Here is a 26650-nt window from a genome sequence, read left to right on the forward strand (position 1 = left end):
TTGTATTTGAGATGAAAGTTTTTAGTGATTTACTACGCTTTGTAATTAGACACGGTGACTTACATAACATTGGAGTGTTCCTTTAAGCTGTCACTTTTAACTGCAAAATAAAACCGAAGTTTCCAGCTATGCAGAAGACATGCCTTACTTTGAAAAGACAGCCATCTATTCATTTCATCCTATTTACTCAATCACGAAAGTAACAATCAATCAGTTTAATAATTACAACAGCCCCTGGTGTCTTATTTGAACACGAAAAAACAAACAAACAAAAAACTAGGACACCACGGTTAAGAACAAAATGACTTAAAGATTTCTCAGACATCCTTTAGTGATAACAACACCATTGAAAATAAAACAGGAAAGTGTTTGCAAATCATCAAGCTTATTCACCCAGAGCAAACCACCCAAATCTCTGGTGATGACCAAGAGACATGCAGGGGACAAAATGAATCAGGGGACAAAATTAATCAGTGTGGAAGCAAGTAAACACTTTTAAGAAGTGACTGCAAAGCAAGATAACAATCTAATCTATTCAGTTTTTTAAAAAATCAAACACATTCTCTGTCCTCATGGGTAATCCATTAAATGAAAGCAGCACACACTTTATACTGTTTACCTCTGTCAGAGTGTAAGTCATTTCTTACTTGGGAAACTTCCCTGTCTTAAAAACTTTCTTGCCACTTAAGGTATAATGGAAATAAATACCAGCGTTCGTGAAAGAGAGAGAGAGAGAGAGAGAGAGAGGGAGAGGGACTTGTAAGATGTCAAGGAAAACCATATGATTCAGAATGTACAGGTGGAGACAAGGTTTGTGCAACGTTGAAGTCACTTTACTTTTTGCACAGGTTAATTATAAAGAGCCATTTCTGTAAAAGTATATATTATAGGCCACGTTTTTATTTGAAGATACCCCTTCATGCAACAGCAACAGAACATGTCTCCATCACATTCAGGAACATCACTGGGTGGCCCTGGAGAGGATACAGAGATAAGTACTGCACGTGCCCTACCCACCAGGATTGGGGAGAAGGCATCTGGGCCTCCCAGAGAGCAGTGAAGGATGAACAGAGAAGTGCACAAAAGCTCAGGGGAGGGAGAAGTTATTCTGAATGGGGGGAAGGGGGCAGTTCTGAGAAAATGTTAAGGGTGAAGCAGCCTCCCAGCAGGGTCTTAAGAACTGGAAACAATCTGATCTGAAGATAAATATCTGGGGGCTGGTGTTGGGGGTTAGAAAAAAGCTAGGAAAAATACCCTTTCTGGAAACTTACTGTTCTGTTTTGCAGCCTTTCAGATACTTTGGGACTGGCTACTGAAATAATTTCCCAGCCTGAGGCTTATTCTGGGCTTTCTGCTTCACCCAGGGTCACCATTTCTCTCTGTGTGTACGCCCGTGGAGTCCCCAACCTTAGTCTGGTGACAGAGTCTCACATGGTCCATTTAAGAATAACCAAGCCATTCCCAAAACATCTGATGTTGCCCGTTGGTTGAGAGGGTAATGGTTTTCCTTTTAATTCTGATTCCATCAATAGAGTGACACTAATCCAGACTGATTTGAGTAAACAGGGCATATTCTCCATTGTCTCTGTGATCTGAGAAAGAATAAACTTGAGAAAGCTCACTGCCTGGATTGGAAATGGCCCCTTTGGGTGTTTTTGCGCAAGCTTGAAAGGAAAAAGAAAATGCCTGTACAGAGTTCTTTCCAAGGCAAGCTGACTTTGGGGGTGGTAATTCTCATAGTGGTATGACACTAAGGTGCACCTATTAGTGGCTTTAGCACCAATAAGAAAGTAGAACCATTTCTTTTGTAGTGTTTCCAGAAGAGTTGACGAGAGTGTTTCGTAAATTTCCGCCCCTGGCAACACACTACAGCTTGACTCAAAATTCCCTCTTTCAGCTTTTATAGGATTTTTTTTTTTTTTTACCACTTAAGAAACACAGACAAGATGCAGTTCAGCTCACACATTTTGCATGAGATATCAATTTACACTCTACCCACATCCACTAACATTCCAAAAATGTTTTCTTCTTGCCAATATTCCCTCACCTAGAACCAATATGTGCTTTACCTTAACACCAGTTACTGAACTTTAAATTGACAGGTAAGTATTACCTGGCAAAGCCATCTCAGAATGGACATGACAGCCTGATTTTACCTTGTCTTTGAAAAAGCAAACCTGAGCAGATTGTATAAACTTAGTCATTATCAAGTAAGAAATACATTTAGAAATGAGAGCTTCCCAAGATTTGTGTTTTGTTTTTGTTTTTTCCAGAGTATGAAAAGGTATGCCTTTTGAATGGGATAGATGTGCTCTAGTATCAGACCAAGTAAGAAAATCAAATACAGGGAAGTAGAAAGAAAAGACTTTATAGACACTCCCTCTAACCACTTTGCTCTGCAAAGGAGGTTGTAAGCAATGTGGTCGTTGATGTTACTTTGCTGTGTCCCCTGATGTCTGCACAAAGATGAAATCAGCACAACCACATTTCGATATTGGATATTTTCAAAATCCACTTTCTGTTAGTGGAGGATTAGGTTTGTAAGGAAGACAAAGGGATGAGATATAAGCTTGGACTTCTCCCCCCACTTATCACTGAGGCCAGTTCTCCCTCCTACCCACTCCCCTTTACATTTAAATCAAGTCACTGAGTCATCTCCCACCCTGAGCCCACCCTCACCTACCCCTCCATTATTTCTGTAATTGCCTACATGAGATGGAAGTGATGAAGGAGGTTGTGGAAGGAAAGGATATTAATATGGGTGAAGGTGAAGACACGTCTTCCCTCAATATTTCTGTTCAAATCTCAAATGCAAATATGTCACCTCAACCAAAATGAAATTTGAGATATTTATGGCAAAGAGTTTTTAATTTGGGATTCCAAAATGTTGACTTTTTTAATTGCTGTTTTTGTTTAATTGGGGGTGGGGGGGCAGGGTGTTTGTTTCTTAAATGAGACATTCACATTTGCTTCTGCTCTGTTATTTCCTGGTTGGGATTCTCATGTTGGAAAAATATCATACTTGGTATATTCTCTCACATTTACCTCCGGGATTACTATTTGCATTTCGAGCAGTGACCAGAGAAATGATTTTCTCATCCTGATTCTAAGATGACTATTTAATAAAGTTAATCCTAATTAATAGAAGCAACCAGTCTGGATTCTGTTCCAGCTTTGATTAATTTAACCATGCAATTACTGGAGTGCCTGGGTGGCTCAGTCCATTAAGCATCTAGCTTCGGCTCAGGTCATGATCTCCTGGTTTGTGAGTTCAAGCTCCACATCGGGCTCTTGGCTGACAGCTCAGAGCCTGGAGACTGCTTAAGATTCTGTGTCTCCTTCTCTCTCTACCCCTCACCCACTTGTGCTCTGTTTCTCAACAATGAATAAATGTTAAAAAAAAGTAAAAAATAAAAATAACAATGTAATTACTGAGTCCCTATAAGGATAAGATAATTTATCTGTCTCTGTAGAGGTCTAAGGAATGGGATCAGGAAACTCTCAACTTCACCTAGCCCAAGAAATCACGTGGGCTATTTTTTCTCCTTCCCTGCAGGATGACACCTGTCACTCCTACAGCATGTAGACAAAGTTTTGAATCATGGATTCTGAACCTTGTCCATGCCTTCAAAACATTCATAGGTTCTAGTTCTCAGAACATGGAAGTCCCTACCATATTTTGTTGCTATTTCTACAACAGCTTTCCATTTTGACATACATGCTAAATACAGATCTGTGTTTAAATCAACATTCTCTTTTCAAGTCAATGTATCATACTGGTATATCAGCATCTGGTCATCTGGTCCTATGCAGTTTTTCCTTGTATTTTTATTAATTTTACTCTACTCAGAATGACCTTCCTTCTGCAACTTGGCTGAATTCTGGTCCTCAAACTACATAAAATATTACCTTCAACCTGAGCAGTGTGAAACCATTTCATTGTCTTTGAAAGTCTTTAGTGTCTCCTACCACATTCTGTTTCATACTGAAGTCATTCATTGTACCTTACGTTCACCTAGAATTGCGAATTCTCAGACACCAGAGGCTACAACTGTTCACTTCTGCTTTCCTTACACTGCTTAGCAATATGACTGTACTTAATTAGCCCCTAGTAAATGTTGGGTTGTAAGGAAATGCTTCTTTCGTGGTGGAAATAATCTAAATGGTTTGTGGATAGGATATCAAAACTTCTGTATCTGTTTACCAACAAATTTATACTACTTTTCCATTTTGGGGTGGGGGTGGAGGAGATAATGAAATAAAGAGTAGGCCTTCATTTGTAGGGTGATCATATACTTTGTCTTCTAAGTGGAACACTTTTGAAAGAGAAAGTGGTGCTATTCATAATTACATTTGAATGGCATGCATAAATTAGGACAAACCAAAACCAATTGTTTCCAACTTATCCATGGCAGGGACCATAGCTATTAAAGAGAGTAATGCACAGAGAGTATATAAGTTCTATAAGACTTTAGACATGACCCATTTCTACCCTTCCAAAGTTCCCAGAGAAGTAATGGATATTCTTGCAAGACGGCCAATGTGCAATGCAGAGAAATGCATTTTTATACTTCTAGGCTGTCTTGAACAAGTGTTCCCCTAGTACAGCTCCAATTATACCACTCTTCTGTTCAAAATCCTTCCATGGTTCATCACTGCCACACTATTAAATGTGATTTGGCCTTCCATGAGACACTCTGTCTTATATTTCTAACTTTATTTCCTAATTTTTTCATGCTTTCACTTCCATTTGAGCTATTTGACATTGCTGGGCACACCAGCATTCACCCCAGCTCTGTGCCTCTGCTGATGCTTGTTTCTTCACCCTAAATCCTCCTTCCCTCTCATATTTCAAGGACTTAGAAATTTCTACCCAACCTTACAAGTGCAGCTGCAATTTACTTATACATATAGACTTTCTTGATCCTCGTGTTTCAAGGTACTCTCTTTCTCTTTGATCCTTTATATATCTTGCTTATACTTCTCATATGACAATGAGGATCTGCCCTGTATTATAACTCTATGTACTCATTTCCTCTATGAACTGTAAACTTCTTGGTGTAGGAACTGTTTCTTCCCCTCCTACATACCATCTTCTATATAACGGATGCTTCAGGAAACATTTCTGTGAAAAGAGTAAGGCGGTCCTCTAACCAAAGTTTCCCTCTCCCCATACTAGCACTCACGAATATTGATGAAATTCAAATTCATCAAAAGGTATCAGTGAAAATTATAAGATGTTTACAGAGTTAGTACATTAATAATCTACGCTTTACTATTTTTTTGCGCCTCCAAATTGTGTTCTTAAGAGAAGATTGGGACTCAAATTCATAACCTAATGTTTGCATCAACTGTTTAATTTTGACACTTCAATCCATTTTCTTTCAGAAGCCAAATCCACTACTCTGTCGGATGTCCTGCATAAGCAACTCAGTCCACCACATTGGTGCTGAATAATAATGCTACATCAGACATCTGACTTTTTTCCTCATACATTCAAAAGAGAATTCTGAGTCCGTCATTTGGAAAACTTTTCATCTTCAAAATAATAAGACTACAGAGGGGTCTTCTGGTATCTGTGTTTATTCTTTCTTATTTACTGACATAAACTGACTCAAAGAATAAATAGTGTATTCAATGGGGGGAGCTTAACTTCAAAATATTACTATGAAGGGAGGACTTGTACTTATACTCCTCTATCCCACAAGCTCAGATCTCACTCAAAGCTATCATACGCACCTCAAAGAAAGCTTGGGAACATTTGAGGCAACACATTTCTTAACTGTTTGACCCATAGCCTTCCTTAATGTAACATCTCCTAACTTCAGACAGATCCTCCCTTCATGGGAAGAATACAGAATCCAAATTGATATTATTCATCATCTGAGGAAAATTTAGTAACTTTGCTTTCAGAAGGTGTATGTGGCATGGTGAAAAAGCAACCAATATTTTTTTGGTTGCCATAGCTAACCAGACATTCATTCATGTTTCTCAGTATACTCTCCACACCCCAGTTGAGGATCACTGCTCTCCTAAAAAAACAAAAAAAAAAAAACAAAAAAACAAAACAAAACAAACATGCTTTTTCCTTATCTAGGTAAAGGATAAGTGATATATTATCACCACTCATTTTTCCAATAGTAGCAAAAGAAGGTATGGTCTCTCATCTGTGATCTAAGATCTCTTTCTCCCAGTCCCCTCTGGGCTTGAGGGCAACCAGTTGTAAAAGAAGCAATACAATCTAAGACTACAGCATGGAAAGAGGAACACAGCCTGGCTGACAGCTGAATTAAATCTGCAGATTCTGCTTCCGACCTACTATGCTTTTACATATGGTGCTAAACATCAAAAAGCTTAAGATAATACATTTATTAACTATTAAGAGAAAAAAATCACTCCCATGGGAAAAATGTCTCGTGGAGACTGTATGAGGGAGGAAAGACTTTTTCCCTTTTTCCAGTGGATTTGCACATCAGTTCTTTAAGGAAACTTTTTTGGAGCGTTTACTATGAATCACAAAAGCTCTTTTCAGAATGCTTTCTGTCTCTCTTGGTGTGAAAGAGAAAAAGGTTCAAGTAAGTCAACAGGACTCACTTATCCACCTATACCTCTCTCTACGACAGAGAGAGAGAGAGAGAGAGAGAGAGAGAGAGAGAGAGAGAGAGATCAACCCCGATTTATAAAATGAGGTGTTTCTGTATAGGAGCCTTGAAGTCCCATTTACTTCTAGAATACTGGAACCCATTCACTAAAGTACCTTTCCATCTTCACACAGGAACCCAGACAGACATTTTTAATAAAAATGTCCTAAATGTCCTTCTAAGGAGGAGTTTGGAAGTCTCTTTCTGTTTCTCTTTCTCTCTCTCTCTTGCACGCACACATGCATGCACGCACACAGCCCAGTTTTGTTTTTTGTTTTTTATTTTTGTTTTTTTGGTTTTTTTGTGGGGTTTTTTGGCAAGAAGGTTGAACTGAAACTTAATCTGTGAAGTATTTCCCTTCTTTTGAGACTCTTTCTCCAAGACTGAGACCAGTCCCAGAGGCAGGGTCATTCCGCGCCTGACACACCAGAGTGGTGCTTCCTTGAAGCCTCTTTCCCTTGCAACCCAAGGGAAATTCTGCCTGTTACATCCTGCCCATGTTCTCCTCCCTTCCAGACCCTTTCACTAAGTGTTCACTAACAGTTTCCCAAAATCTAGCTCTGCTTGGAGGGAAAAAAAAATTGCAAAGATGTGGAAAAAGGGGTAGAGAAAGAACAGTGTTCTTACATTGTCTTTATCAACCCAAAGAAGCTACTAGGAAATTAATTTTAAAAACTATTTGAAGTCAGAGAATGGGTTATTGTTTCAAACTAATTTTCATTCTCATGGGCAGCCAGATGGCTTTTATTCTTAACCTACCCAATTTTTAACAATTTTTGTGGGATAATAGATCACTCTTTCTGTATCAAGGGTTACTAAGAAACATTATCTTAAGATAAATTAAGAAACGTTACAACTTTTATATTAAATTCCTGGATTCTCAGGGCCATGAGGTCCCAGGATATTTTGTATAGTCAGATATAGAATTGCATTTTTTACGGAGGACTAGATATTAAAACATAACACTATACAGCAAAGAAAGCTGTGCTTAAGTAATAGAATGAAAATCAAGCTATAAAAATTATGCATAATATACACATTATTGGAAGGATATACAATTCACAATGGCAACACACAAAAAGAGGCAAGAAGTTAGAGAAATTCAGCCATATTTTTTCATAGATATCCTCTATACACATTAAAAGCACTCTAAGAGAAAACAGATCACTTGGGCACCTGACTATACACATTCACCTAAAGTTTTGAAAAACGCAAACCATGAAAAGGTATTTTCTCTCATGATAAGGGTGCTACACTCTCACATATGACATGACTCTTTTGCCTCCATAAAAGGCAATCATTCCTACAGGTTATTTTCTATGCACATTTACACAGTTTTTTCCTTCATGAGAAATAATCATTACTTTCCACTTGGCATCTTCATACTTTTCTTACAGATATCTCTAAACCACCTTTTCTTTCTATCCCTTTCTACTTGGACCCAAAGTCAGATCCCAGCCTACTTATAAATATGTGTGTGAAATAGCTCCTTAACAAACATAAAGTCAGATATGAGATGACCGGCAGACCACTTATTTAGTAATGAAAACTCGCCAAGGTGGGATCAATCTTTAAAGTCACCTCCATTTTTTTTTTTTTTTTTTTTTTGGTTAACTGTTTGGTAACATTTTAAGCTAACTTTCAATGTTAAAGCCAAACAAGAAACTCAAGTTTCTCCACTGAGGACGAGCAAGCCTGCTTGAATGTTTTAAAGGAAAATAGGCACTTCCTTTTCCTTCTGTAGATAACTCGATATTTCCCCTGCTATATTTACACAGTTCAGGTGTCTAGACAATAGCATGGTCAGTATGACAACGCAGGCCCTGCTTTGCTGCCCTTTGTGCGATTCTTCCTTTTGCCGTGCACACCGAGTCCTATGCACTTTGTTTTGATTTTTAAGAAGCTCAGTTTGAGTCCTCCAGTCCTCCAGTCTACTTTTCCAAGCATTCCCCTGCAAGCATTTTCATCTGAAACTGAACTCACGCTCACCACCCGTCCCCCCCTCCCCCAATCTGATTAGTGTCAACACAGCTGCCCTATTCTGAGGAATGTAAACTAATATTGTTGTTAGACCTCCCTCAACCATAGGAAACTTCCTCAAAGCTTTATAGTCTCTTCAGGAGTTTTTTTGTTTCCCCATATATCCATTTGCCCAGTGGTTTAAATCCCTGAGACAAATTTGAGGAGAGATCAGAGAGCCAAATCATCAATTCCAATCCTATATGCTATGATACACATTTGCCACGTACGCATGTATAAATATTTAATCATGCATTGCCCAAAAATAACTTTGTAATTACACAGTGAAAGTCTTAAGTCAATCACCAGACAATAGGAACATTAGTGAAGTCCCCTGAAGATTTTCGATGGGTCTCTGGATTGATAGGATTCAAAACAAAGATGGCTTAACAAAAAAAAAAAAAAAAAAAAAAAAAAAAAAATCTCACCTGGATTATTTTGAAAAAGCTTCATTTGCTTTTAGGATGAAGTCTGGAGATAGAACTGAGAACTTAACTGAGTTAAGACACAGTCAACTAATTTATCTTACTGGTACGTGAGCACACAACAGAGGAGTCATTTCAATGTATCTAGCAGAATGTGAGCTTCTCTTCCAGTCTGTTCTTCCAAAAAGGGATTTTACAAACTCCTGCATATTGGGTTTCTTCAAATACATAACATTACCCAGTTATTTCTCTTTTGTCTTTTCTCCTATTATTTCATCTCCCACTTAAAGGAAAAAAAAAATCTTACAGTCACCACAGAAAACATTTACCAAGAAAAGGAGATTCCTATACACGATTTGCAAAACCATTACATTGGGTGACCAAGAACCACAAATATGTAAGCTTTTGTTTAAAAATAAAAAAAGTGAAAAAAGCATCTCTAAATGGAGTGCTAAAATCTAAAATCCTTACCTCACTAAATTGAGTCTGGGCATTGTTTTCCAGGTACAACATGTTAGCAGTAAGATTGATCAATGCCGCTGTCCTCTCTTCTGGCTCCAGGATTTTGCCAACCCCCCCACCCCCTCTGAGACCCTGACAATAGGAATCTACTAAGAAGATAACAGAACTCAAGTCCCTCTCTCTCTTTCTCTCTCTGTACATAATTTTAGGTTCCCTAATATATACCCAACTATAGGCATGAGGGGGCGGGACTCTTGTCTTTACCTGTCCAATCCATCAACTTCCACCTGGAGTCCTCACTCCAATGGAGTGAGGCCTCTCCCATCTCATTAAGTAGTTAGAATTCCTTATCACCAATCTTTAAAAGAAAAAGAAAGAAAGAAGAAAAAAAAAAAAAAAACAGGAGAGAGACAGGTAAAACTTTCCCTTGTCTCTTTCACAAGAAAGTGCACTCTCTCCTGAAAACAAAACAAAATCTCCCCAAACAAACCACAAACCTGTACCACCACCAGGACTTAGAGAAGGCATTTCAGAAGGTTATTTTACACTTTGCAACTGAAAAGTAAAACTTCAGGGAAAGCTTTTGGAAGGCCTTTTTTTTTTTTTTTAAACTAGATGTGGAGTTTTAAGAATGACTACACAAAGTTAGAAATTAGGAAGAAATACTCAACTCCATGGTTATAGTTCCTCAATGTAAAAATTAAAATCCACTGCCTGATAGCTAAAAAGTTTTTAACTTATTCTCCACAGAGAAATAGTTTAATACAAAGTTATGCCAACATAAGCCATTGGATTTTTCAGAGTATAGTTAAAGATCAATTTAAAACGTTTGGTCCCGTTAACTTGTAAAGACAAACATCCATATTATGTACAGGAAATAGAAACCCTGGGAAAAGTGCCCATTTTTTTTTTTTTTAAGCTCTTAAAAGGAAAAAAAAAAGCACTGCTTCTTTCCATCATTATTTCTTGGGACATGGAATCAATACAATAGCTTATCTATTTGAATATTTATTTTCTCTATTGTATGTAGTTTTCATTAATGCTCAATTACAATATTTTTTCTATAAATGGATAATAAATTTTAAATAGAAAGAGTAAATCTTAAAGTTTGAGAAACCAGTTAGCTCTGCCATAAAATATATTTATATAAATACATAAAAACTGTATTGTAGAATCTGGCCTAACCTTGGTTACCATAATGTAGTGAGGATGAAATGCACCCTGATGATTATTGTTTGATTCACTAGAATATTCTTGTTACTGCTGAGTATTCTATGTAATTCAATTAGATTTATATCAAAACACCACTCCCCACCCCCCACTTGGAAAGCCATGTCCCTCTGTATCCTGCCTGAATGGTACAACTGGCAAGACAGCTGGAAGTGGATATTTAGGTTTTTTCCAAAATTTAGGGGTGCCTGGGTGGCTCAGTCAGTTAAAAATTGATTTCAGCTCAGGTCATGATCTCATGGCTTGTGAGTTCGAGCCCTGCATCGTGCTCTGTGCTGACAGCTCAGAGCCTGCCTGGAATTCTCTCCTTCTGCCTCTCTCTCTCTGCCCCTCTCCCACTCATGCTTGTGCTCTCTTGCTCTCTCTCTCTCAAAAATAAATAAATAAACATTAAAAAAAATTTAAAAGATAAGATGACTAGAAGAAAATTAGAAGCCAGGCTACATCAGTTTATAAACTTTAGAAATAAAGTGTGCAAATATATTCATGAACTTAGATTTGCCTCCCTTTTTACTCCTATTTTGCACCCATTAAATACATGCACATAAAGGATGATGTGATTATTGGCACACTTATTTTAAAGACCCTAGTCACTAATATTTTTTTGAAAAATATTTTCAAAAACATCATTTGATCTCAAGAGTCCAAGAACATGACAACACTCTGTGACACTACAAATTTATGTCAGACATAATGTTCATTTTTTTCTCTGAAATATTGGGAAAAAATGACTTCTTACTGCTTGTAATGAACGACATGAGCTCTGGGTACAAGGGAAAAAAAGAGAGAAGAAATTACTTACAGAACACAATTATAATTATTTGCACCATGTATTTAAATTCTACACCCACTGACAGCTTCAGAGTCAACAGTGAAGAGCCGATTGTTGCTTCCTTAATCTGTGCTCTATTCCAGTGATTCAAAAACTTGGGTGACCCTGAGAATCATCCAGAGTACTTCTTAAAAACAGATTGGTGGACCTGGTCCCAGAGCTACTGAATCAGACTCTGCAGGGATGTGACCTCTACAGCTGTATTTTGTGCAGCTCATGAGGCATTTCTGAATGAGTCAGGCTTGGCAATCAATGCTCTAAAGTAAATGCCATTAAGGATAACTGCTCAGAAAGTCAATATTGGATCATTTTTTTTTTTTACAATAATAGGATAGCATAACTATTTGAACCCTAAATCTAGGCCTCACAGACTCAAATGTTGATAATATTCTATCAATATGTAAACAAATGTCATCTTTTACAAAATCAAAAGATTCCCAGCAGGATTGGATGGACTGAAATGCCAAATTATTTCTATTGACCACCTCAGCCTTTAGCATAATCAAGTCTGAGGACGATGGTCTGTATCTAACATAGCTACTAAGATTCTGGACAAAATCTAAGCCATGTGTATCTTATCTCCCTATCTGCCACTGCTGTTTGGGTGCTCTGGGTAGCTGAGGGGAAAGAACACAGGACTGGGGGTTACAGGAGTAACTAGGAGATACAGGTTGTAATCCCAGCTCTGTCTTTAGTTAGCTCTGTGCCTTTGGGGCAGGTCACTTAACCACTCTGGATTCAGGTTCCTCATTTGTGAAATGAGGGGCAGAACGAAATGATTTCTAAAGACCATTACAAAGATAAGAGTGTCTGTCCATAATCCAAGGAAGGAAGTGATTTGGAGGGTTATCTGCATTCTTCTTTTTTTTACTTGTATATTTTATACAACAATCTGTGCATCTCCAAACTGTATACTTGAAGCAGTCAGGTTGTCCAGACTTTAAGATGCTTAAACGACCTAAAGAAAAAGGTACAATGTATTGTGGGGGGAAATCTGTGTTTTTAGCTTTATGTAGCCTCCTGATAAAAAATTTACTAATAGTTACCAATTCATCTAAATTTGAACTTAGCACAAACATTTCCATAAAAGAGTTAACCAAAGTGCATCAGATGTTTGATTTCAGAATTGGAATATAAATATCAGGCATTTCCTTAAACAGATTACAGAGAAGCAACAATGCCTTGCACTCCCCCACACAACAATGCTTATCCTTGCATCTCAAAGGTTTAGTAATGTGCATTAATTTTCCTAATGACTTAGTGATGTATGTAAGTATCATTATCCCCATTTTGCAGATAAATAAACAAACTCAAAGGCTTGAAGTGGGGTTCCTGAGTCCTCAGGAGTCAGAACAACTGTATTTAGCTCTCATAACTTTCCATTCTCAGCGCTTTCACTCAGATTCTTCAAAGATTCATGACCTCAGAATGAGCGGTGAGTACATTGGTGGAAACGTCATTGTTGTGAATCCAGTGCATTGGGAAGAGAAGTCACCCAAGATGTGGGATCAGCATGTATGCTTTCCTGAAATACTACTGTTTACATATTGTTGAAGGTTCTCCTTAACAGTTATTCATGTAGGAGCTCTTTGTATATTATAGATAATAACCCTTTGTCATAAACATTGGAAATACTTTGTTGTGTGCTGGTGTATGTCTGGTCTTGCAAACTTTATGTGGTTTTATGGGTTGCTTTCTGGGGTAGATGAATCCTAATTTTTCTATAGTCAGATTTATCAATTTTTCCCTTATGACTTACTATTTTTCAGAGTTTGAGAGGCCTTTCCCAGCCCAACATTATAAAATTCTGCAACCATATTATCATCTCATATTCTTAAGGCTTTTGATGTGTTTTTTACATGCAAATTGTTCAATCCTTTGGAGTTTATATTGGTATGAGAAACAAATGAAGATCCTCTCCCTCCCAGAATAGATAACTTACCTTTTTCATTTTACCAAATTTTTTTCCTTCTGATTTGACATGTAATCTTTATAATATACCAAATATCAATGGCTCCATTTTATACCTCTATGGAAGCAACTATATAAATCCTTGAGACACTTAAAACATTTATTTGAATTTCTTAATCCATTCTGTGTGAAGCTGAGTAGGGAATAACATGGTACCTGCGACATTGTAAAAAGTAAAGAAAGAAAAAAAAATGGGAGCAATTTTGTGTTCCTGGATTTACGTCTGCTCTCAATGGTTGGAGGTAAGTTAGGTGTAGAGGGTAGGGAAATGCTTAGGTTTCATGAAGCTACAAATTGGAGACTGGTGTTGTAGTGGGTTCCCTTATGAAGCCCTCAGTTCTATTGAATAGAGAGAAAAGAGAAGTTAAAGAGGTTTGGGTAAATTTGGCCAGATTTAGGTAGACATTTATTAAAGTAAACACAGATTGATGACCTGTTTTCATAGCAGCAAGCTGAGACTCCAAGAAAGAATATTCTAAATATTCTAAATATTCTGATTGTAAACACATTGAGCTTTCTATGCGTTAATGACAAATCTACCTGAATGAGGTAGAAAAATGAATATCTAGCAGTGTCCCTACTTTCCCCCTTCCCTTTAGAGCCCCACTCCCATCACTGTATCTTTCCTAACCAACAGCCCTGACCATGTCACTTCTCAGGATGCCCCTATGCCAATGGAACAAAACAAACTACAGTTGAATCCTGAACATGGGTTTGAACTACACAGGTCCACTTATTTGCAGATTTTTTACAGTATACTACAGTAAATGTACTTTCTCTTCCTTATGGTTTTCTTAATAACATTTTATTTTCTGTAGTTTACTTTATTTTAAGAATATGGTATATAATACATACAACATACAAAATATGTGTTAATCGACTGTTCCGTCATCAGTAAGGCTTCCAGTCAACTGGAGGCTATTTGTAGTTAAGTTTTAAGGAAGCCAAAAGTTATATGCAGATTTCCAACTATTGGGGGACCAGCACCTGTTACCCTCATGTTGTTCAAGGGTTAACTGTACTTCTGCAGACACTCAGGGCCCTTCACAGTCTGGCTCCAAGCAATCCTCTTAGCCTCCTTTTCCATATATTCCACTCTGCTTGCCACATGCTGGCCCAGCTGACCATTCTGCCCTTTTGCTCAGTCTGGTTCCTCAGTCTAGAATGCTTTCATTTCTTTACCTGATCAATTAATACATTTTCTTCTTCCTTAAATGCCACCTGCATGACGAATTATCCAATTCCCTAAGTTAAATCTTCTCTTATTTTATAAGAATACATATTTAAAAAGTAATAAGATACTATCTTACTAGGTAAAATTTTGTATACTTTTCTATCTCCCCCAGCAGGTGTGAACTTTGAGGTTGGAGTACATTTTTTGTTCATCATATTACATGGAAGGTCTAAAAGCTAACGAATATAAGTTCAATTGAACAGTTTAATTCTGTACGAAAGAATTAGAAGGTTAAATAGTAGATTCTTTTACTCAAAGTATTTATTAGGACCCAGAGGCATTTCCTGTGGGAATCAATACTCAGTATCTAATTAAAATTGAAAAGAGAAAAAAAATGATGCTTTCAATCCAAGTATAGTACTTCAAGTTCTTAATAATTATTTGTCAAAAGGAAAATTGTCAGAATAATAAAACTGCTAGCTAAAAATGATTGGGGTTTTATAGAACATGTGTGAAAGCTAAGAAATGTTGGGACTTTCCAAGCTGCCACAGAACAAAATCAATTAGATCACTTCAATGCCAGCCACCATAAAGGATGGCCAACACAGGACACCCCAAGTAACTTTCAGTGATCTTATCCGTCCCAAGTGATTTCATTTTCCTCCTGCTCTGGAGAGGTGAGAAGAGTTAGCATTTGTAGAAGCTACTGAAAGTCACTTAATTAATTCACCAAATCAATGCTCTCTTTATTCTTCAGCTAAATTCTAAAGCAAGATATAAGATCACATCCATTTTGGGGCCACTAGCTAGACTCTGAAAAATGAGTCTTACAGATGTAGAAAGGGAGCCAAGTTCTGTCCTAAATCTTTCAGATGTACTCAGGCTATAATGTTTTATTTTTGTAAACTGTCAAGTAAAACGTAAAATGGTGACATTGTACTCTTTGTATTTTTAATGGGGTAGGTAGTCTTCAAAGCACTTGATATATAGCAAACTTATTTTATTCTCATATGAAATTATGATTCAGGTACTGTTATTATTCCTATTTCACAAATGAAGATGAAAACATTGAAATACAGACAAAAACTAAGTGATGAAATCAAGATTAGAACCTATATATTTTGACTCCCAAATCCACACAAACCCTGTGCCATTTGAGATTACATCTTCGTATCTCTTCCCACCCCAATATTTAACCCTTCTTCAATGTCATGTTTGTAGCTCCTTTACCAGATGCCCCATTCTATGATTATACTAATAACAGTATTGTTAACCACTTCCCCCTATTTAGATAGTGCCTCACTTTGGAAGGATTCCAAAACAGTCCAGGTAAATAGATGTACAAATGCACAAAGATCGTCTCTCCTAGCACTGTTTTTAATTTGCATTTAAAATTTTGAGATTACAAAAATAATGGGGTATTTAGAAGCAAAAAATTAAAAATTAAAAATTAAATTTAAACACCATCTGTAAGCATAATTCTCAGAGAGAATTATTAAGACTTGCCATGATCTTCTTTCTCTGTTTATGTATGTATTCTATAAACAAATTTAGAATCATATAGAGAATATAGAGGGAGAACATATATAGAATATCTATAAAGAATATAGATATAATATAGTATGATATAATACATATATACATATACATACTAGTTATCATAGTATTATGAGCATTTCCCATGTTAAGTATTTCTAACATTAAAAGTTCTGGGTCAGGGCACCTGGGTGGCTCAGTTAGTTAAGCACGTGACTCTTGATTTTGGCACAGGTTGATATCATGGTTTGTGCAACCCCACATTGGGCTCTGCACTAATAGTATAGAACCTGCTTGGGATTCTCTCTCTCTCCCCCTTATCTCTCTGCCCCTCTCCCACCTTTGCTTTCTTTCTCCCTCCCCCCTCCCTCTCTCTCTCTCTCACTCTCCTTCTCTCTCTCTCTCTCTCAAAATAAATCAGTAAATTTTAAAAACAAGTAATGGGTCAAAGGTTATGAACTTAAGTTGCTTGACGGGTATAGAATCACATTGTTTTCCAAAAAGGCGGCATCAATTGCATTTGTAGGAGGATAAGGACCACAGTACTACGGATTATCTTTTCTAATTTTACAAATAAAAAAGAACTATTTTCTTTTTCTTTTTACTTTTTTTTTAGCGTTTATTTTTAAGGGAGAGAGAGACAGAGTGTGAGCAAAGGAGGGGCAGAGAGAGAGAGGGAGACACAGAATCTAAAACAGGCTCTAGGCTCTGAACTGAGAGCACAGAGCCTGATGCGGGGCTTGAACTCACGAACCAGGAGATCATGACCTGACCTGAGCCGAAATTGCAGGCTTAACCGACTGAGCCACCTAGGCACCTAAAGAATTATTTTATTTATTTATTTATTTATTTATTTATTTATTTATTTATTTATTTATTTTTTAGCATTTATTTTTGAGACAGAGAGAGAGAGAGCATGAACAGGGGAGGGTCAGAGGAAGAGGGAGAGGGAGACATAGAATCTGAAACAGGCTCCAGGCTCTGAGCTGTCAGCACAGAGCCCGACACGGGGCTCAAACTCACGGGCTGCGAGATCATGACCTGAGCCGAAGTCAGACGCTTAACCAACTGAGCCAACCAGGCGCCCCTTATTTTCTTATTTTAATATCAATCCCCTAGATTATGAGCAAGATTAAATATATTTCAATACATTTATTAGCCCTTTGCATTTCTTCTTTAAATGATGTGTTAACATCCTTTGCTTTCCCCTCCAATCTCTACCCCACTGGAACACTAGTATTTTCCTCATTAATAATATAAGGAACATTTTTGTCATATATTTTCCAAGTTTCTTTCCTTTTTTAGTATTATACATATTAAAATAGGAACTCTGATTACCTTATTACATAAAAATCACTTCTTTTATATCATCAATCCCAGAACTTAGAGGTAACCACTGTTAATAGTTTGGTACATTCTCTTCCATAGATACTAATACTCCATACAACTCTGTACATAAGACAGCATACATTAAAGATGTATTTGTTAAGTATGCATGTATGTGTCTGTGTAAACATATGTGCATTCCTATTTTTTGAAGTTATTAACATGAATACTCAAGTCATCACAAGTATTGTTTGAAACGCTGTTTTAAAATTGCTGTATGATGTTGGATTAATTTAACCATTTTATAGTAATTGGGCATTCATCTGCTTCTATTTTTCTTTAACACTATAAAGCAAAAAGTACTACATTATGAATTAAGATACATTGTTAGAAGCTGGATTATTCAATGTAAAGACATTCAGTAGCTTAAGGGCCAACAGATAATACTACATTCATTTCCGGACATTATACCAGTTTATCTCTAGACCGACTATATAAAACAGAGTTTACCCTATTGCAACATCATTGTCATTAGCAGCTACTATTATTTAAACTTCTTTAGTAGGTTAGAGCAAAAATACAAAAAGCAAAATTAATTTCCTTCTATTGCTATTATACACTATTCATTAAAATGAATATATTCATCTCCATCCCCGTTGACCGCTCTGCTTTTGAGAGTGCAAGTCTTTAAATCAGACTAAGTTGCATTTGAATACTGGTGTGTTCACTTAGGTTTTTAGAACCTTCATCTATAAAATCAAAACATCATGCCGTATTATAACATTTAGCTTCCTAACCAATTCTATAGCAGTACTTAGTTTACACTAGGGTCTAAATAGGTTTCAGTACCATTTTATTCTTTTATTTATTCCTATCTGTAGTTCTGAACATGGCTACTGAATATCCTTTATAAATTCGTATTTCCATAAATACTAGATTTCTTAGTGTTTCAATAGATCATTTAAATCAGACTATCTTTCATTCTTTTCCTGTCATAGCCTCCAAATGGTTGCTGCCAGAGTAACTGGTCTATAGTCAATTGTCAGCTTGGAATAGTGGAAAGAGCCCTGGAATCATCAGCAGAAGACTGGGGTTTAGGTCCCACCTCTGTGATTTTAAGTGAGTCCCTTTTTTTGAATATTTTATGAACAAATATTCATTCAAGCCAATTGCATAACATGTCACCCTTCTTTATGGTTCAATACTGAGATATATTCCAATACAATACCAGCTTTTAAATAATTTACCCTACCTAAAACCCTAGAAAGGCAGCCCATCTTGCCTTTAAGCATCATGCATGAAAGGGTATCATCCTAAGAGTCATGGATTTTGGGTTAAGTTCTGGCTCTGACAGTAGATTGATTATATTATATAAAACAAGACATTTCCCTGTCCATTTTGCAGTTTCCAATCTGTTCATTGGAGTTAGTTTTGTTATATATTTGGCACCCTATCTTATTATGATTCTAGTTTCCTTGAAGTTTGTGTTTGTCTATTTAACCATAAATCTGAATTTTACTATTGATGAAGACAGACAACTTCCCTATCAACTTTACATCTCACATCTTTTCCTTGTGGTATTTCCTTCCTAAAAAGCCTGTGAGGCAGTTGATTCTACAGACAAGTTGATTTCTATCAACTTTCCAGCCATAGAGATTTTAGGCTTCACTTTTAGTTCCTCTATTTTTCTTTCCTCAGCAGGAATATTAGGTTGGGTGATGGATGCCTCATTCTCCCTGGAGGCTGTACTTTGAGGCAACTCAGCTTTCTTTCTTACGTAAATTCTCTCCACCCTTTCCAGGAAAAAAAAAATCCCTAGGCAAAATAAAAAGGAGGTGTATTTATTTTGGAGTCCTGGATGATCTCCAGGGAATAATCATATTTTGCCTCTGAGAATCCCAATGTCCTTTTAGGGTTTCAAATCACTGGTCTGCACTCACCATTAGTTACAGGATATGTGTTCAACTGGTAAACCCAGTACAGCTCCAGGAAATTGAATGGAGAAGTCACCAGTTTGTCACTTTGGGAAAATATCCATGAGCTCATCCATGAATCTCCCTCCATTATATCTACACCACCTTTACTTCAGAGACTGTGGTGGATGAATTAAACATTCTTGGAGCCCTGTTTCTACTCATTCTCTCTTCTACATTATTCACACTTGCACTATGTCTACATCTGAAGTACGAAAAAATGGTGTATGTAAATGTGATTTATATATATTTTTAAGTTTCACTTTATGCACCCTGTGACTTGCTATGTGACCTTGACACCTCTCTGGAAGTACAGTCCCCTGGAAGTACAACAAGGGGTTGGCCAATTCTAATGGGATTTCTAAAGTCCTTTCTTGGCCTGACATTCTCCGATTCTCCATAGGCTCCTAAGGGGCACTAACTTCTCTCTTACTATGCAACTTAGATAAGGTCTGCTTGGGCAGAAAACAGCTGTTTATCACAAAATTCAACAAGGAAAGCTACTTTTAAAAAATAAGTCAGAATGATTGAGAGAGAGAGAGAGAGAGAGACAGAGAAAGCCTGAAGACCTAGCTGGATACAGGATCACTATCCCTGCCACCTCCAGGAGAGGGGTGGAGATAATTTAGGCATGACAAACCATGGTGTTTCTCAGAATTGGCAAAGCAGCGTGTACTGGCTGCTCTCCCAGGCACCAAAGTCACCAGACTGCTGTAATCTTCATTCTGTGACAACAGGCCATGGGAGAAAAAGTGCCCGTCACTGGAACCCATTTCCACTCATTCTAAGTATAGGGCATAGGAGGCCCTGGTCTAAAAATAATAGTGAAAAAGGCATAAAAATAAAAACAATAATAAAGTTGAAAACATGGTTCCTGGTATCATTTTTGCCCCAGGCACCCTGAATAGAGAAGAAAGTGAAGCATTCACAGAATTGGAAGGCAGGATCTAGTAAATAAGGTCTGGAGGTAAACCCTAGGCATTGTCTACAAAAATGGAAAACCAAATCCAACTTTAAGAGTACCTAAGGGGTGCCTGGGTGGCTCAATTGGTTAAGTGCCCAACTCCTGGTTTTGGCTCAGGTCATGATCTCACAGTTCATGAAATAAGCCCCACATTGGGCTCTGTGCTGATAGTGTGGAGCCTGCTTGGGATTCTCTCTCTCTCCCCCTCTCTCTGTACCTCCCCCGCTCATGTGTGCTCATGCACATGCTAGCTCTCTCTCTCTCTCTCTCAAAATAAATAAACTTAAAAAAAAAGAGAGAACCTAAAAATGTTGTGGTATAAACCCCATGATGAATTTTGGCTTTAAAACAGTCTATCTTTCTATCTAGGATAGTCCTAATTGCATATTTTATTGACACTCTTGTTAATGGGCTAACAAAGATGCAGGAGTTTGGAGTTTCGCAGTAAGAACATTAGATATTAATGTTCAGAGCATGTAGCTCTTATATTTCACAATTTTGCAGCTCTGTGCACCCTTACATCTCTATTCTCTCCAGCAGGCAAAGTCAGGTGAGCTCTTCAACACCCATATAACTTGTTTCCTCCATTTTGTTCAACATCTGAGTGTCCACTGTGTACCCAGCATTGAACTGGCACCTGTGGATCCCATGTCTACTCTAGGCATCCACTTATCTCAGCTCTAAATGGCCCAATCCTGGAAATACCTGCATTATTATAGATCTCATCTCATTATTTTTTGTTCTGTTTTCATGAATCTCACACTAAAATATGAGCCTGAGGGCAAGGGTGATGCCCAACTTAGTTTTGTGCTCCGTGCGGCTTGGACAGAGTACATAACAGGTATTCAAATTCTGTTCACCAGGTGACCATTCTGGTTCGAGCCTTGAGATACATCTGTGAAGCAGTCATGGCCTTATTACACCCAATTCTCACATGTGGAAGCCAGGTTACAGAGGGGTTAGATGCTATATTCAAGTTTACACACAAACTATGCTTAAGGCTGCATGTGCTCCTGTGCAAAAAAGACTGCCCTCCCACACGCAGGCCCCAAGAAGGGGAGGAAATCTAGTCTCAGAGCAAATCAATCTGTTTATATGTTCAGCAGGAGAAAAAGAGAGGTCCCCGTTTCCAGAAATGACTCCCCAAGATACTCGTTCCCACTTAGCAGTTTTCTTCTCCTTAATGTTGATCTCCTGAGGTTCCTACTGTCACAGACACAATAAACTGACTTAGTTCCAGTTTCCCAAGCCTGATTCACAACTCGATTAAAAAGTGGTGCAACCAAGTAGGTGTGCCTCTGTGACCCAGGTGGTTAAGCCAGATCTTCTGGCCTACAGAGGCCGCTGGTTTGATTTTGTAAGAACACATTACCTGCATTGATCATTAACTGGATAACTCTGCAGCAGTTGTCACAAAGAGATTAAAAAAAAAAAAAAAAAGGAAAGGAAAGGAAAAGAAAAAGAAAAAGAAAAAGAAAAAGAAAAAGAAAAAGAAAAAAGACCCAGGAGTACTGCATTGAAAAAATATAGGTAATTTCCAGTAAAGACAGGAATTTACTTTAGGATTAAAATATGTGTTGCTTAAAAGTAAAGAAAAACAAAGTATTAATAACTTCCTAATAATAATGCAGAAATCATTTCTTCAGCTGGAAACCAGTATACTTCAAATTGTTGAGTTCAAATCACAGAACCATGTGGCAAAGTCAGGTTCCATTATAAATAACCTGAACAAATGCTCATCCCTCCCCCCCCCCCCCCCCCCACACACAAGGTACAGAACAGCCCCAGTAAAATAAAAATAAAGGTGGGGCTCTTGGGTGGCTCAGTCGGTTAAGTGTCTGACTCTTGGCTTCGGCTCAGGTCACTATCTCATGGCTCGTGAGTTCAAGCCCTACATCGGGCTCTGTGCTGATAGTGCAGAGTCTGCTTGGGATTCTCCCCCTCCCTCTCTCTCTGACCCTCCCCTGCTCACACTCTGTATCTCTATCAAAAGAAATAAAATAAACTTTAAAAATTTTTAAATAAAAAATAAAATAAAATAAAGCTGTGTAATTATTTGTAATTCAGTTCCTAAATGAAGCTAGTAGTGGGTGGACTACTCTCATCTTAATCAAAAGCTTATCTCTATTCTTTTAATTATTCCTTTTTATTCACTGGGTTTTATGATTTAGATAGATTTTCTTCAAGTTAAGGGATTTAAGCTAGTGCTGAAGGGCCAAGTCAATGACAGTGTAAGTGGTGTATCCTGAATCTATAAGTGAGATTACGACCAAACAAGAACCCTGAGGCTTCAATCTGAGCATCTCTTTAAAAGACAGATTCAGCATCTTGTCTCCCAACTGATTTCTCATTGGCGTATATTCTTTCAATTTTTGTTTAGCAACCAGAGTCAGTTCTTAGTCATGGTCAATAGCTAGAAGACTATGAAGGTAGATTAAAACTCATGCATGATCCTCAAACCATCAGACCTCCTCCCCTTTATGCCTCCACTGTTACTCTAGAGGGAAACAGGTCAAAAATGCTTATCGGTTCACATCACTGGGAAAATTGTCAAACTTGAGTTTTACCTCCTCTCCCTTCCCAACTGGGAAATCTAAACAGAAAAATAAAAGGCAAGGCTTTTAAAATTTAAATAAACATTAATTGATTTAATTATATTCTAAGGTTAAGTCATAGATCCGTTTAGGGTATGTCAATGCTAAAAGGGATGTTAGAGATCATAGGTTGAGACCATTCTGTTGCTTCTCATACACACCTGCACCTATACACATTTCATTTCTAATATTAACTGAATACTTCATTGCACATGGTCTTAAAATAAAACCAAAGTAGAATCAGTATCTGTCCTCAGACATCCTGATAGAATGGAAGAGACATCTCTAAACACCAATAACCACAACAAACTAATGAAGTTTATAAAGTCAGGATGAAATGTCTGTAAAATAGCAATTAAAATAAATGCTGAGTGTTAAGTTACAAGTGACAGCTCTCTGGAAACAAGGGAGAAGGAATGATGAATTCCCAGTGAGGAGATAAGAGGTTTAGTTTCATTACAGTTGGGCAGGATTTGGAAGAAAGACCAAGAGAAATAAGACAGACATTCCTAAATTGAAGCAACGGCATGGGACAAAAGACAGAGACATGAAATTAGGTTTTCAGAATAACAAAATGGAGTTAGGTGACCATGGGAAGTGCTTGGGAGATGGAAGGAAGAGTAAGTAAACATGTTAGAATAAGACGGTGGTGGGCTTGAATTATCTCCATCTTTCTCAAATGTAAGGTTACTAAGCCATTATGACTCATGATTTATGATTTAACTTCCCTGAAAATACAGGTATGGGCTAGATCACCTCTTATCTTCTATGACTCTATTTTTCTAACTCTTTGGATTAAAAATGGAAAATCCTCATGTGAACAGAAAGAATATCAAAAAGATTCTAGAGTTAGAGGGAACTGTCTTCTGCCATTGCTATCACCGAAGATTAACTTCAACCACTCTTCTCTTTTTCATCCTCTCCATGCCTGCCAAGTCCACCCAACTGTCACAACAGCATTTGCCCTCTGACCTTCAGCAAACAATGCACAGAATGCCTTTTTAAACTGTTAGATGCTACATACTTGTTTCTTTAAAGACTGACCTGCAAGGCTAATTAGAGAGTTCAATGCTCTGCCCATGGGGGGGGGGGGGGGGGGCGGGGGGTCAAACATTTACCCTTAGAACTGGAAAGCAAAACTAGTGCTCCCAATAGATCCCTAGCCTTCAAGGACTCTAACCCAGCAAGGGCTAGCCTATGTTCTCAAGATAACTTAGGGATTCAAATGTAAGGACCAATTTTTTTCATCATACTCTTGGATAAGTCTATCAACCTCAGTAGTTAGCAATCAATTAGGCATGTGCCCATAAATTCTTTTCCCATTATTTCCTAGGACTGGAAGTGGACACATCCATAATGAGTGCCATTTTCCCTTCTTGTGCCTCAGCAAGAGCAGGGGAAGGAGAAGAGGATCTGCCATTGTCTCTGGGAGGGAGATGTGGTATTTCAAAGATAAGGGATGAAAGAGAACGCCTGGCTTACAGTGGCGATGCCTGATTGAGATACTCTAGAAATCATTCAACCAAACCTTTTTCATTTTAGAGGCTGACCATATAAAACCCTAAAATGGAACATAAGTGTCCCACTGCTTGGCAACAATTTTGTGAACATGAAACGGCTCTCCTCATTCTCAGTTCTTCATTCCTATTGGGAAGAATTACATTACTAACTGCATTTAACTAAGCGAAATACATGTTTACATATGTCGCCATGTCTTATATTCTGGGGGTACCAGAATCGCCTCTTATGTACTCATTGAGCTGACTTTGAAATAAGTTTTGGTCACTAGGACAGGTTTTCTAATAAATACATCAAGCCCTTAATAAACGTTACCCTCTGCTGCTCCCTACTAAAAGATTTTTCAGATTTAAGTTCAGGCCTTTTAAAAGGTAAAAGAAATATGTGAGTCAAATGAGAAAGGAGAAGTTACATAGCAGTAAAATCTGAGGACAAGATGCGTGCAACATGCAGAAAGGTGGAAGAGGTGCCTGAGTATATTAGATGTCACCTCACAAAAGCTTGGATGCAAGGAGCGCGCTCGAACAAATAGAAAGACAAAAGTAAATGGAGACAAGGAGAGGAAAACAGTGACATTAGGATTTAGGTTGTTGTGCAGAAGGTAGTCTCCACTCTGCACTAAAAGGACAGAACTTAGAATCTAGCAAGAAGAGCAGTATCCTCTGGGTTTGAGATGGAAAAATAAGAAAGAAAGAAAGAAAGAAAGAAAGAAAGAAAGAAAGAAAGAAAGAAAGAAAGAAAAATAGAAAGAAAGAAAGAAAGAAAGAAAGAAAGAAAGAAAGAAAGAAAGAAGACTGCCTTGGGGGAGAATGGGTTTGTAGTTATAAAAAATTTACCTACATGTTAGGCTAAATCAAGTGGATTCAGTTCATGACAAATGACTTATTTATGCATAGTTATGAATTCTATTTTCTTCCTGTAGAAAGATTTGTACTCAAAACAGTCAGTTAAGTATATGGGTCTTAAGGATATATCTGATGACAGTATTTACTAACATTTTATCCAGCACGTCACTATAATACACTAATATGTTGTATCTGATGCTATACCTAAAAGCACTTTGAACTTAGCTTGAAGAGCAATGGTTCCAAGTCAAAAGGTGGGCCACAGAGTCCTGGCTCTGATCCTCACTAAGTCTGTAGGCTCTGGGAAAACCTGAAACTCCATTTCCACGTTTAGTACAGGAGGCTATCACCACCCACATTACCTAACCTACAAGGTACCTGTGAGAACTGCCCAATAAGAAATAGTGTGAATCCTGCTATTTGCCACAACGTGGATGGAACTGGAATGTATTACGCTAAGTGAAATAAGTCAGTCAGAGAAAGACAGATATCATATGTTTTCACTCATATGTGGAACTTGAGAAATTGAACAGAAGACCATGAGGAAAGGGAAGGGGGAAAAATAGTTACAGACAGAGATGGAGGGAGGCAAACCATAAGAGACTCTTAAAAAAAGAGAACAAACAGTGTTGATGGGGGCAGGAGAGTGGGGGAGAGGGGAAAATAGGTGATGGGCATTGAGGAGGGTACTTCTTGGGGTGAGCACTGGGTGTTGTATGGAAGCAATGAATCATGGAAATCTACCCCCAAAACCAGGAGCACACTGTATACACTGTATGTTAGACAACTTGACAATAAATTACAGTAATAATTAATTAACTAGTTAATTAATTTTAAAAAAAAGTGTCGGGGTGCCTGACTGGCTCAGTTGGTATAGCATTCAACTCTTTTTCTTTTAAAAAATTTTTTTAAACGTTTATTTATTTTTGGGAGACAGAGAGACAGAGGGCAAGCAGGGGAGGGACAGACAGAGAGGGAGACACAGACTCCGAAGCAGGCTCCAGGCTCCCAGCTGTCAGCACAGAGCCCGATGTGGGGCTTGAACCCACAAAGCGCAGGATCATGACCTGGGCCGAAGTCAGACGTTCAACCGATTGAGCCACCCAGGCACCCCAAGCATGCAACTCTTGATCTTGGGGT

General features: G+C 37.8%; 1 protein-coding gene across 5 annotated transcripts in view; it reads right to left on the reverse strand.

Moving 5' to 3' along the window:
• The window catches only part of TP63 (tumor protein p63), a 228537-nt gene that overhangs the window by 92626 nt on the left and 109261 nt on the right, over window positions 1–26650 (reverse strand). The window contains exon 1 of one of the 5 annotated variants that reach the window (XM_078453138.2): window positions 9557–9713. The exons of the other annotated variants lie outside the window; for them this stretch is intronic. Coding sequence (XP_078309264.1) covers window positions 9557–9598 — 42 coding nt within the window. The 5' untranslated portion in view covers window positions 9599–9713. Of the gene's footprint in view, window positions 1–9556; window positions 9714–26650 lie in introns of those variants that run through there. 5 annotated transcript variants of the gene reach the window in all.

The sequence above is a fragment of the Panthera onca genome, chromosome C2, assembly GCF_046562875.1.
Source record: "Panthera onca isolate mPanOnc1 chromosome C2, mPanOnc1 haplotype 2, whole genome shotgun sequence".
NCBI lineage: Eukaryota > Metazoa > Chordata > Mammalia > Carnivora > Felidae > Panthera > Panthera onca.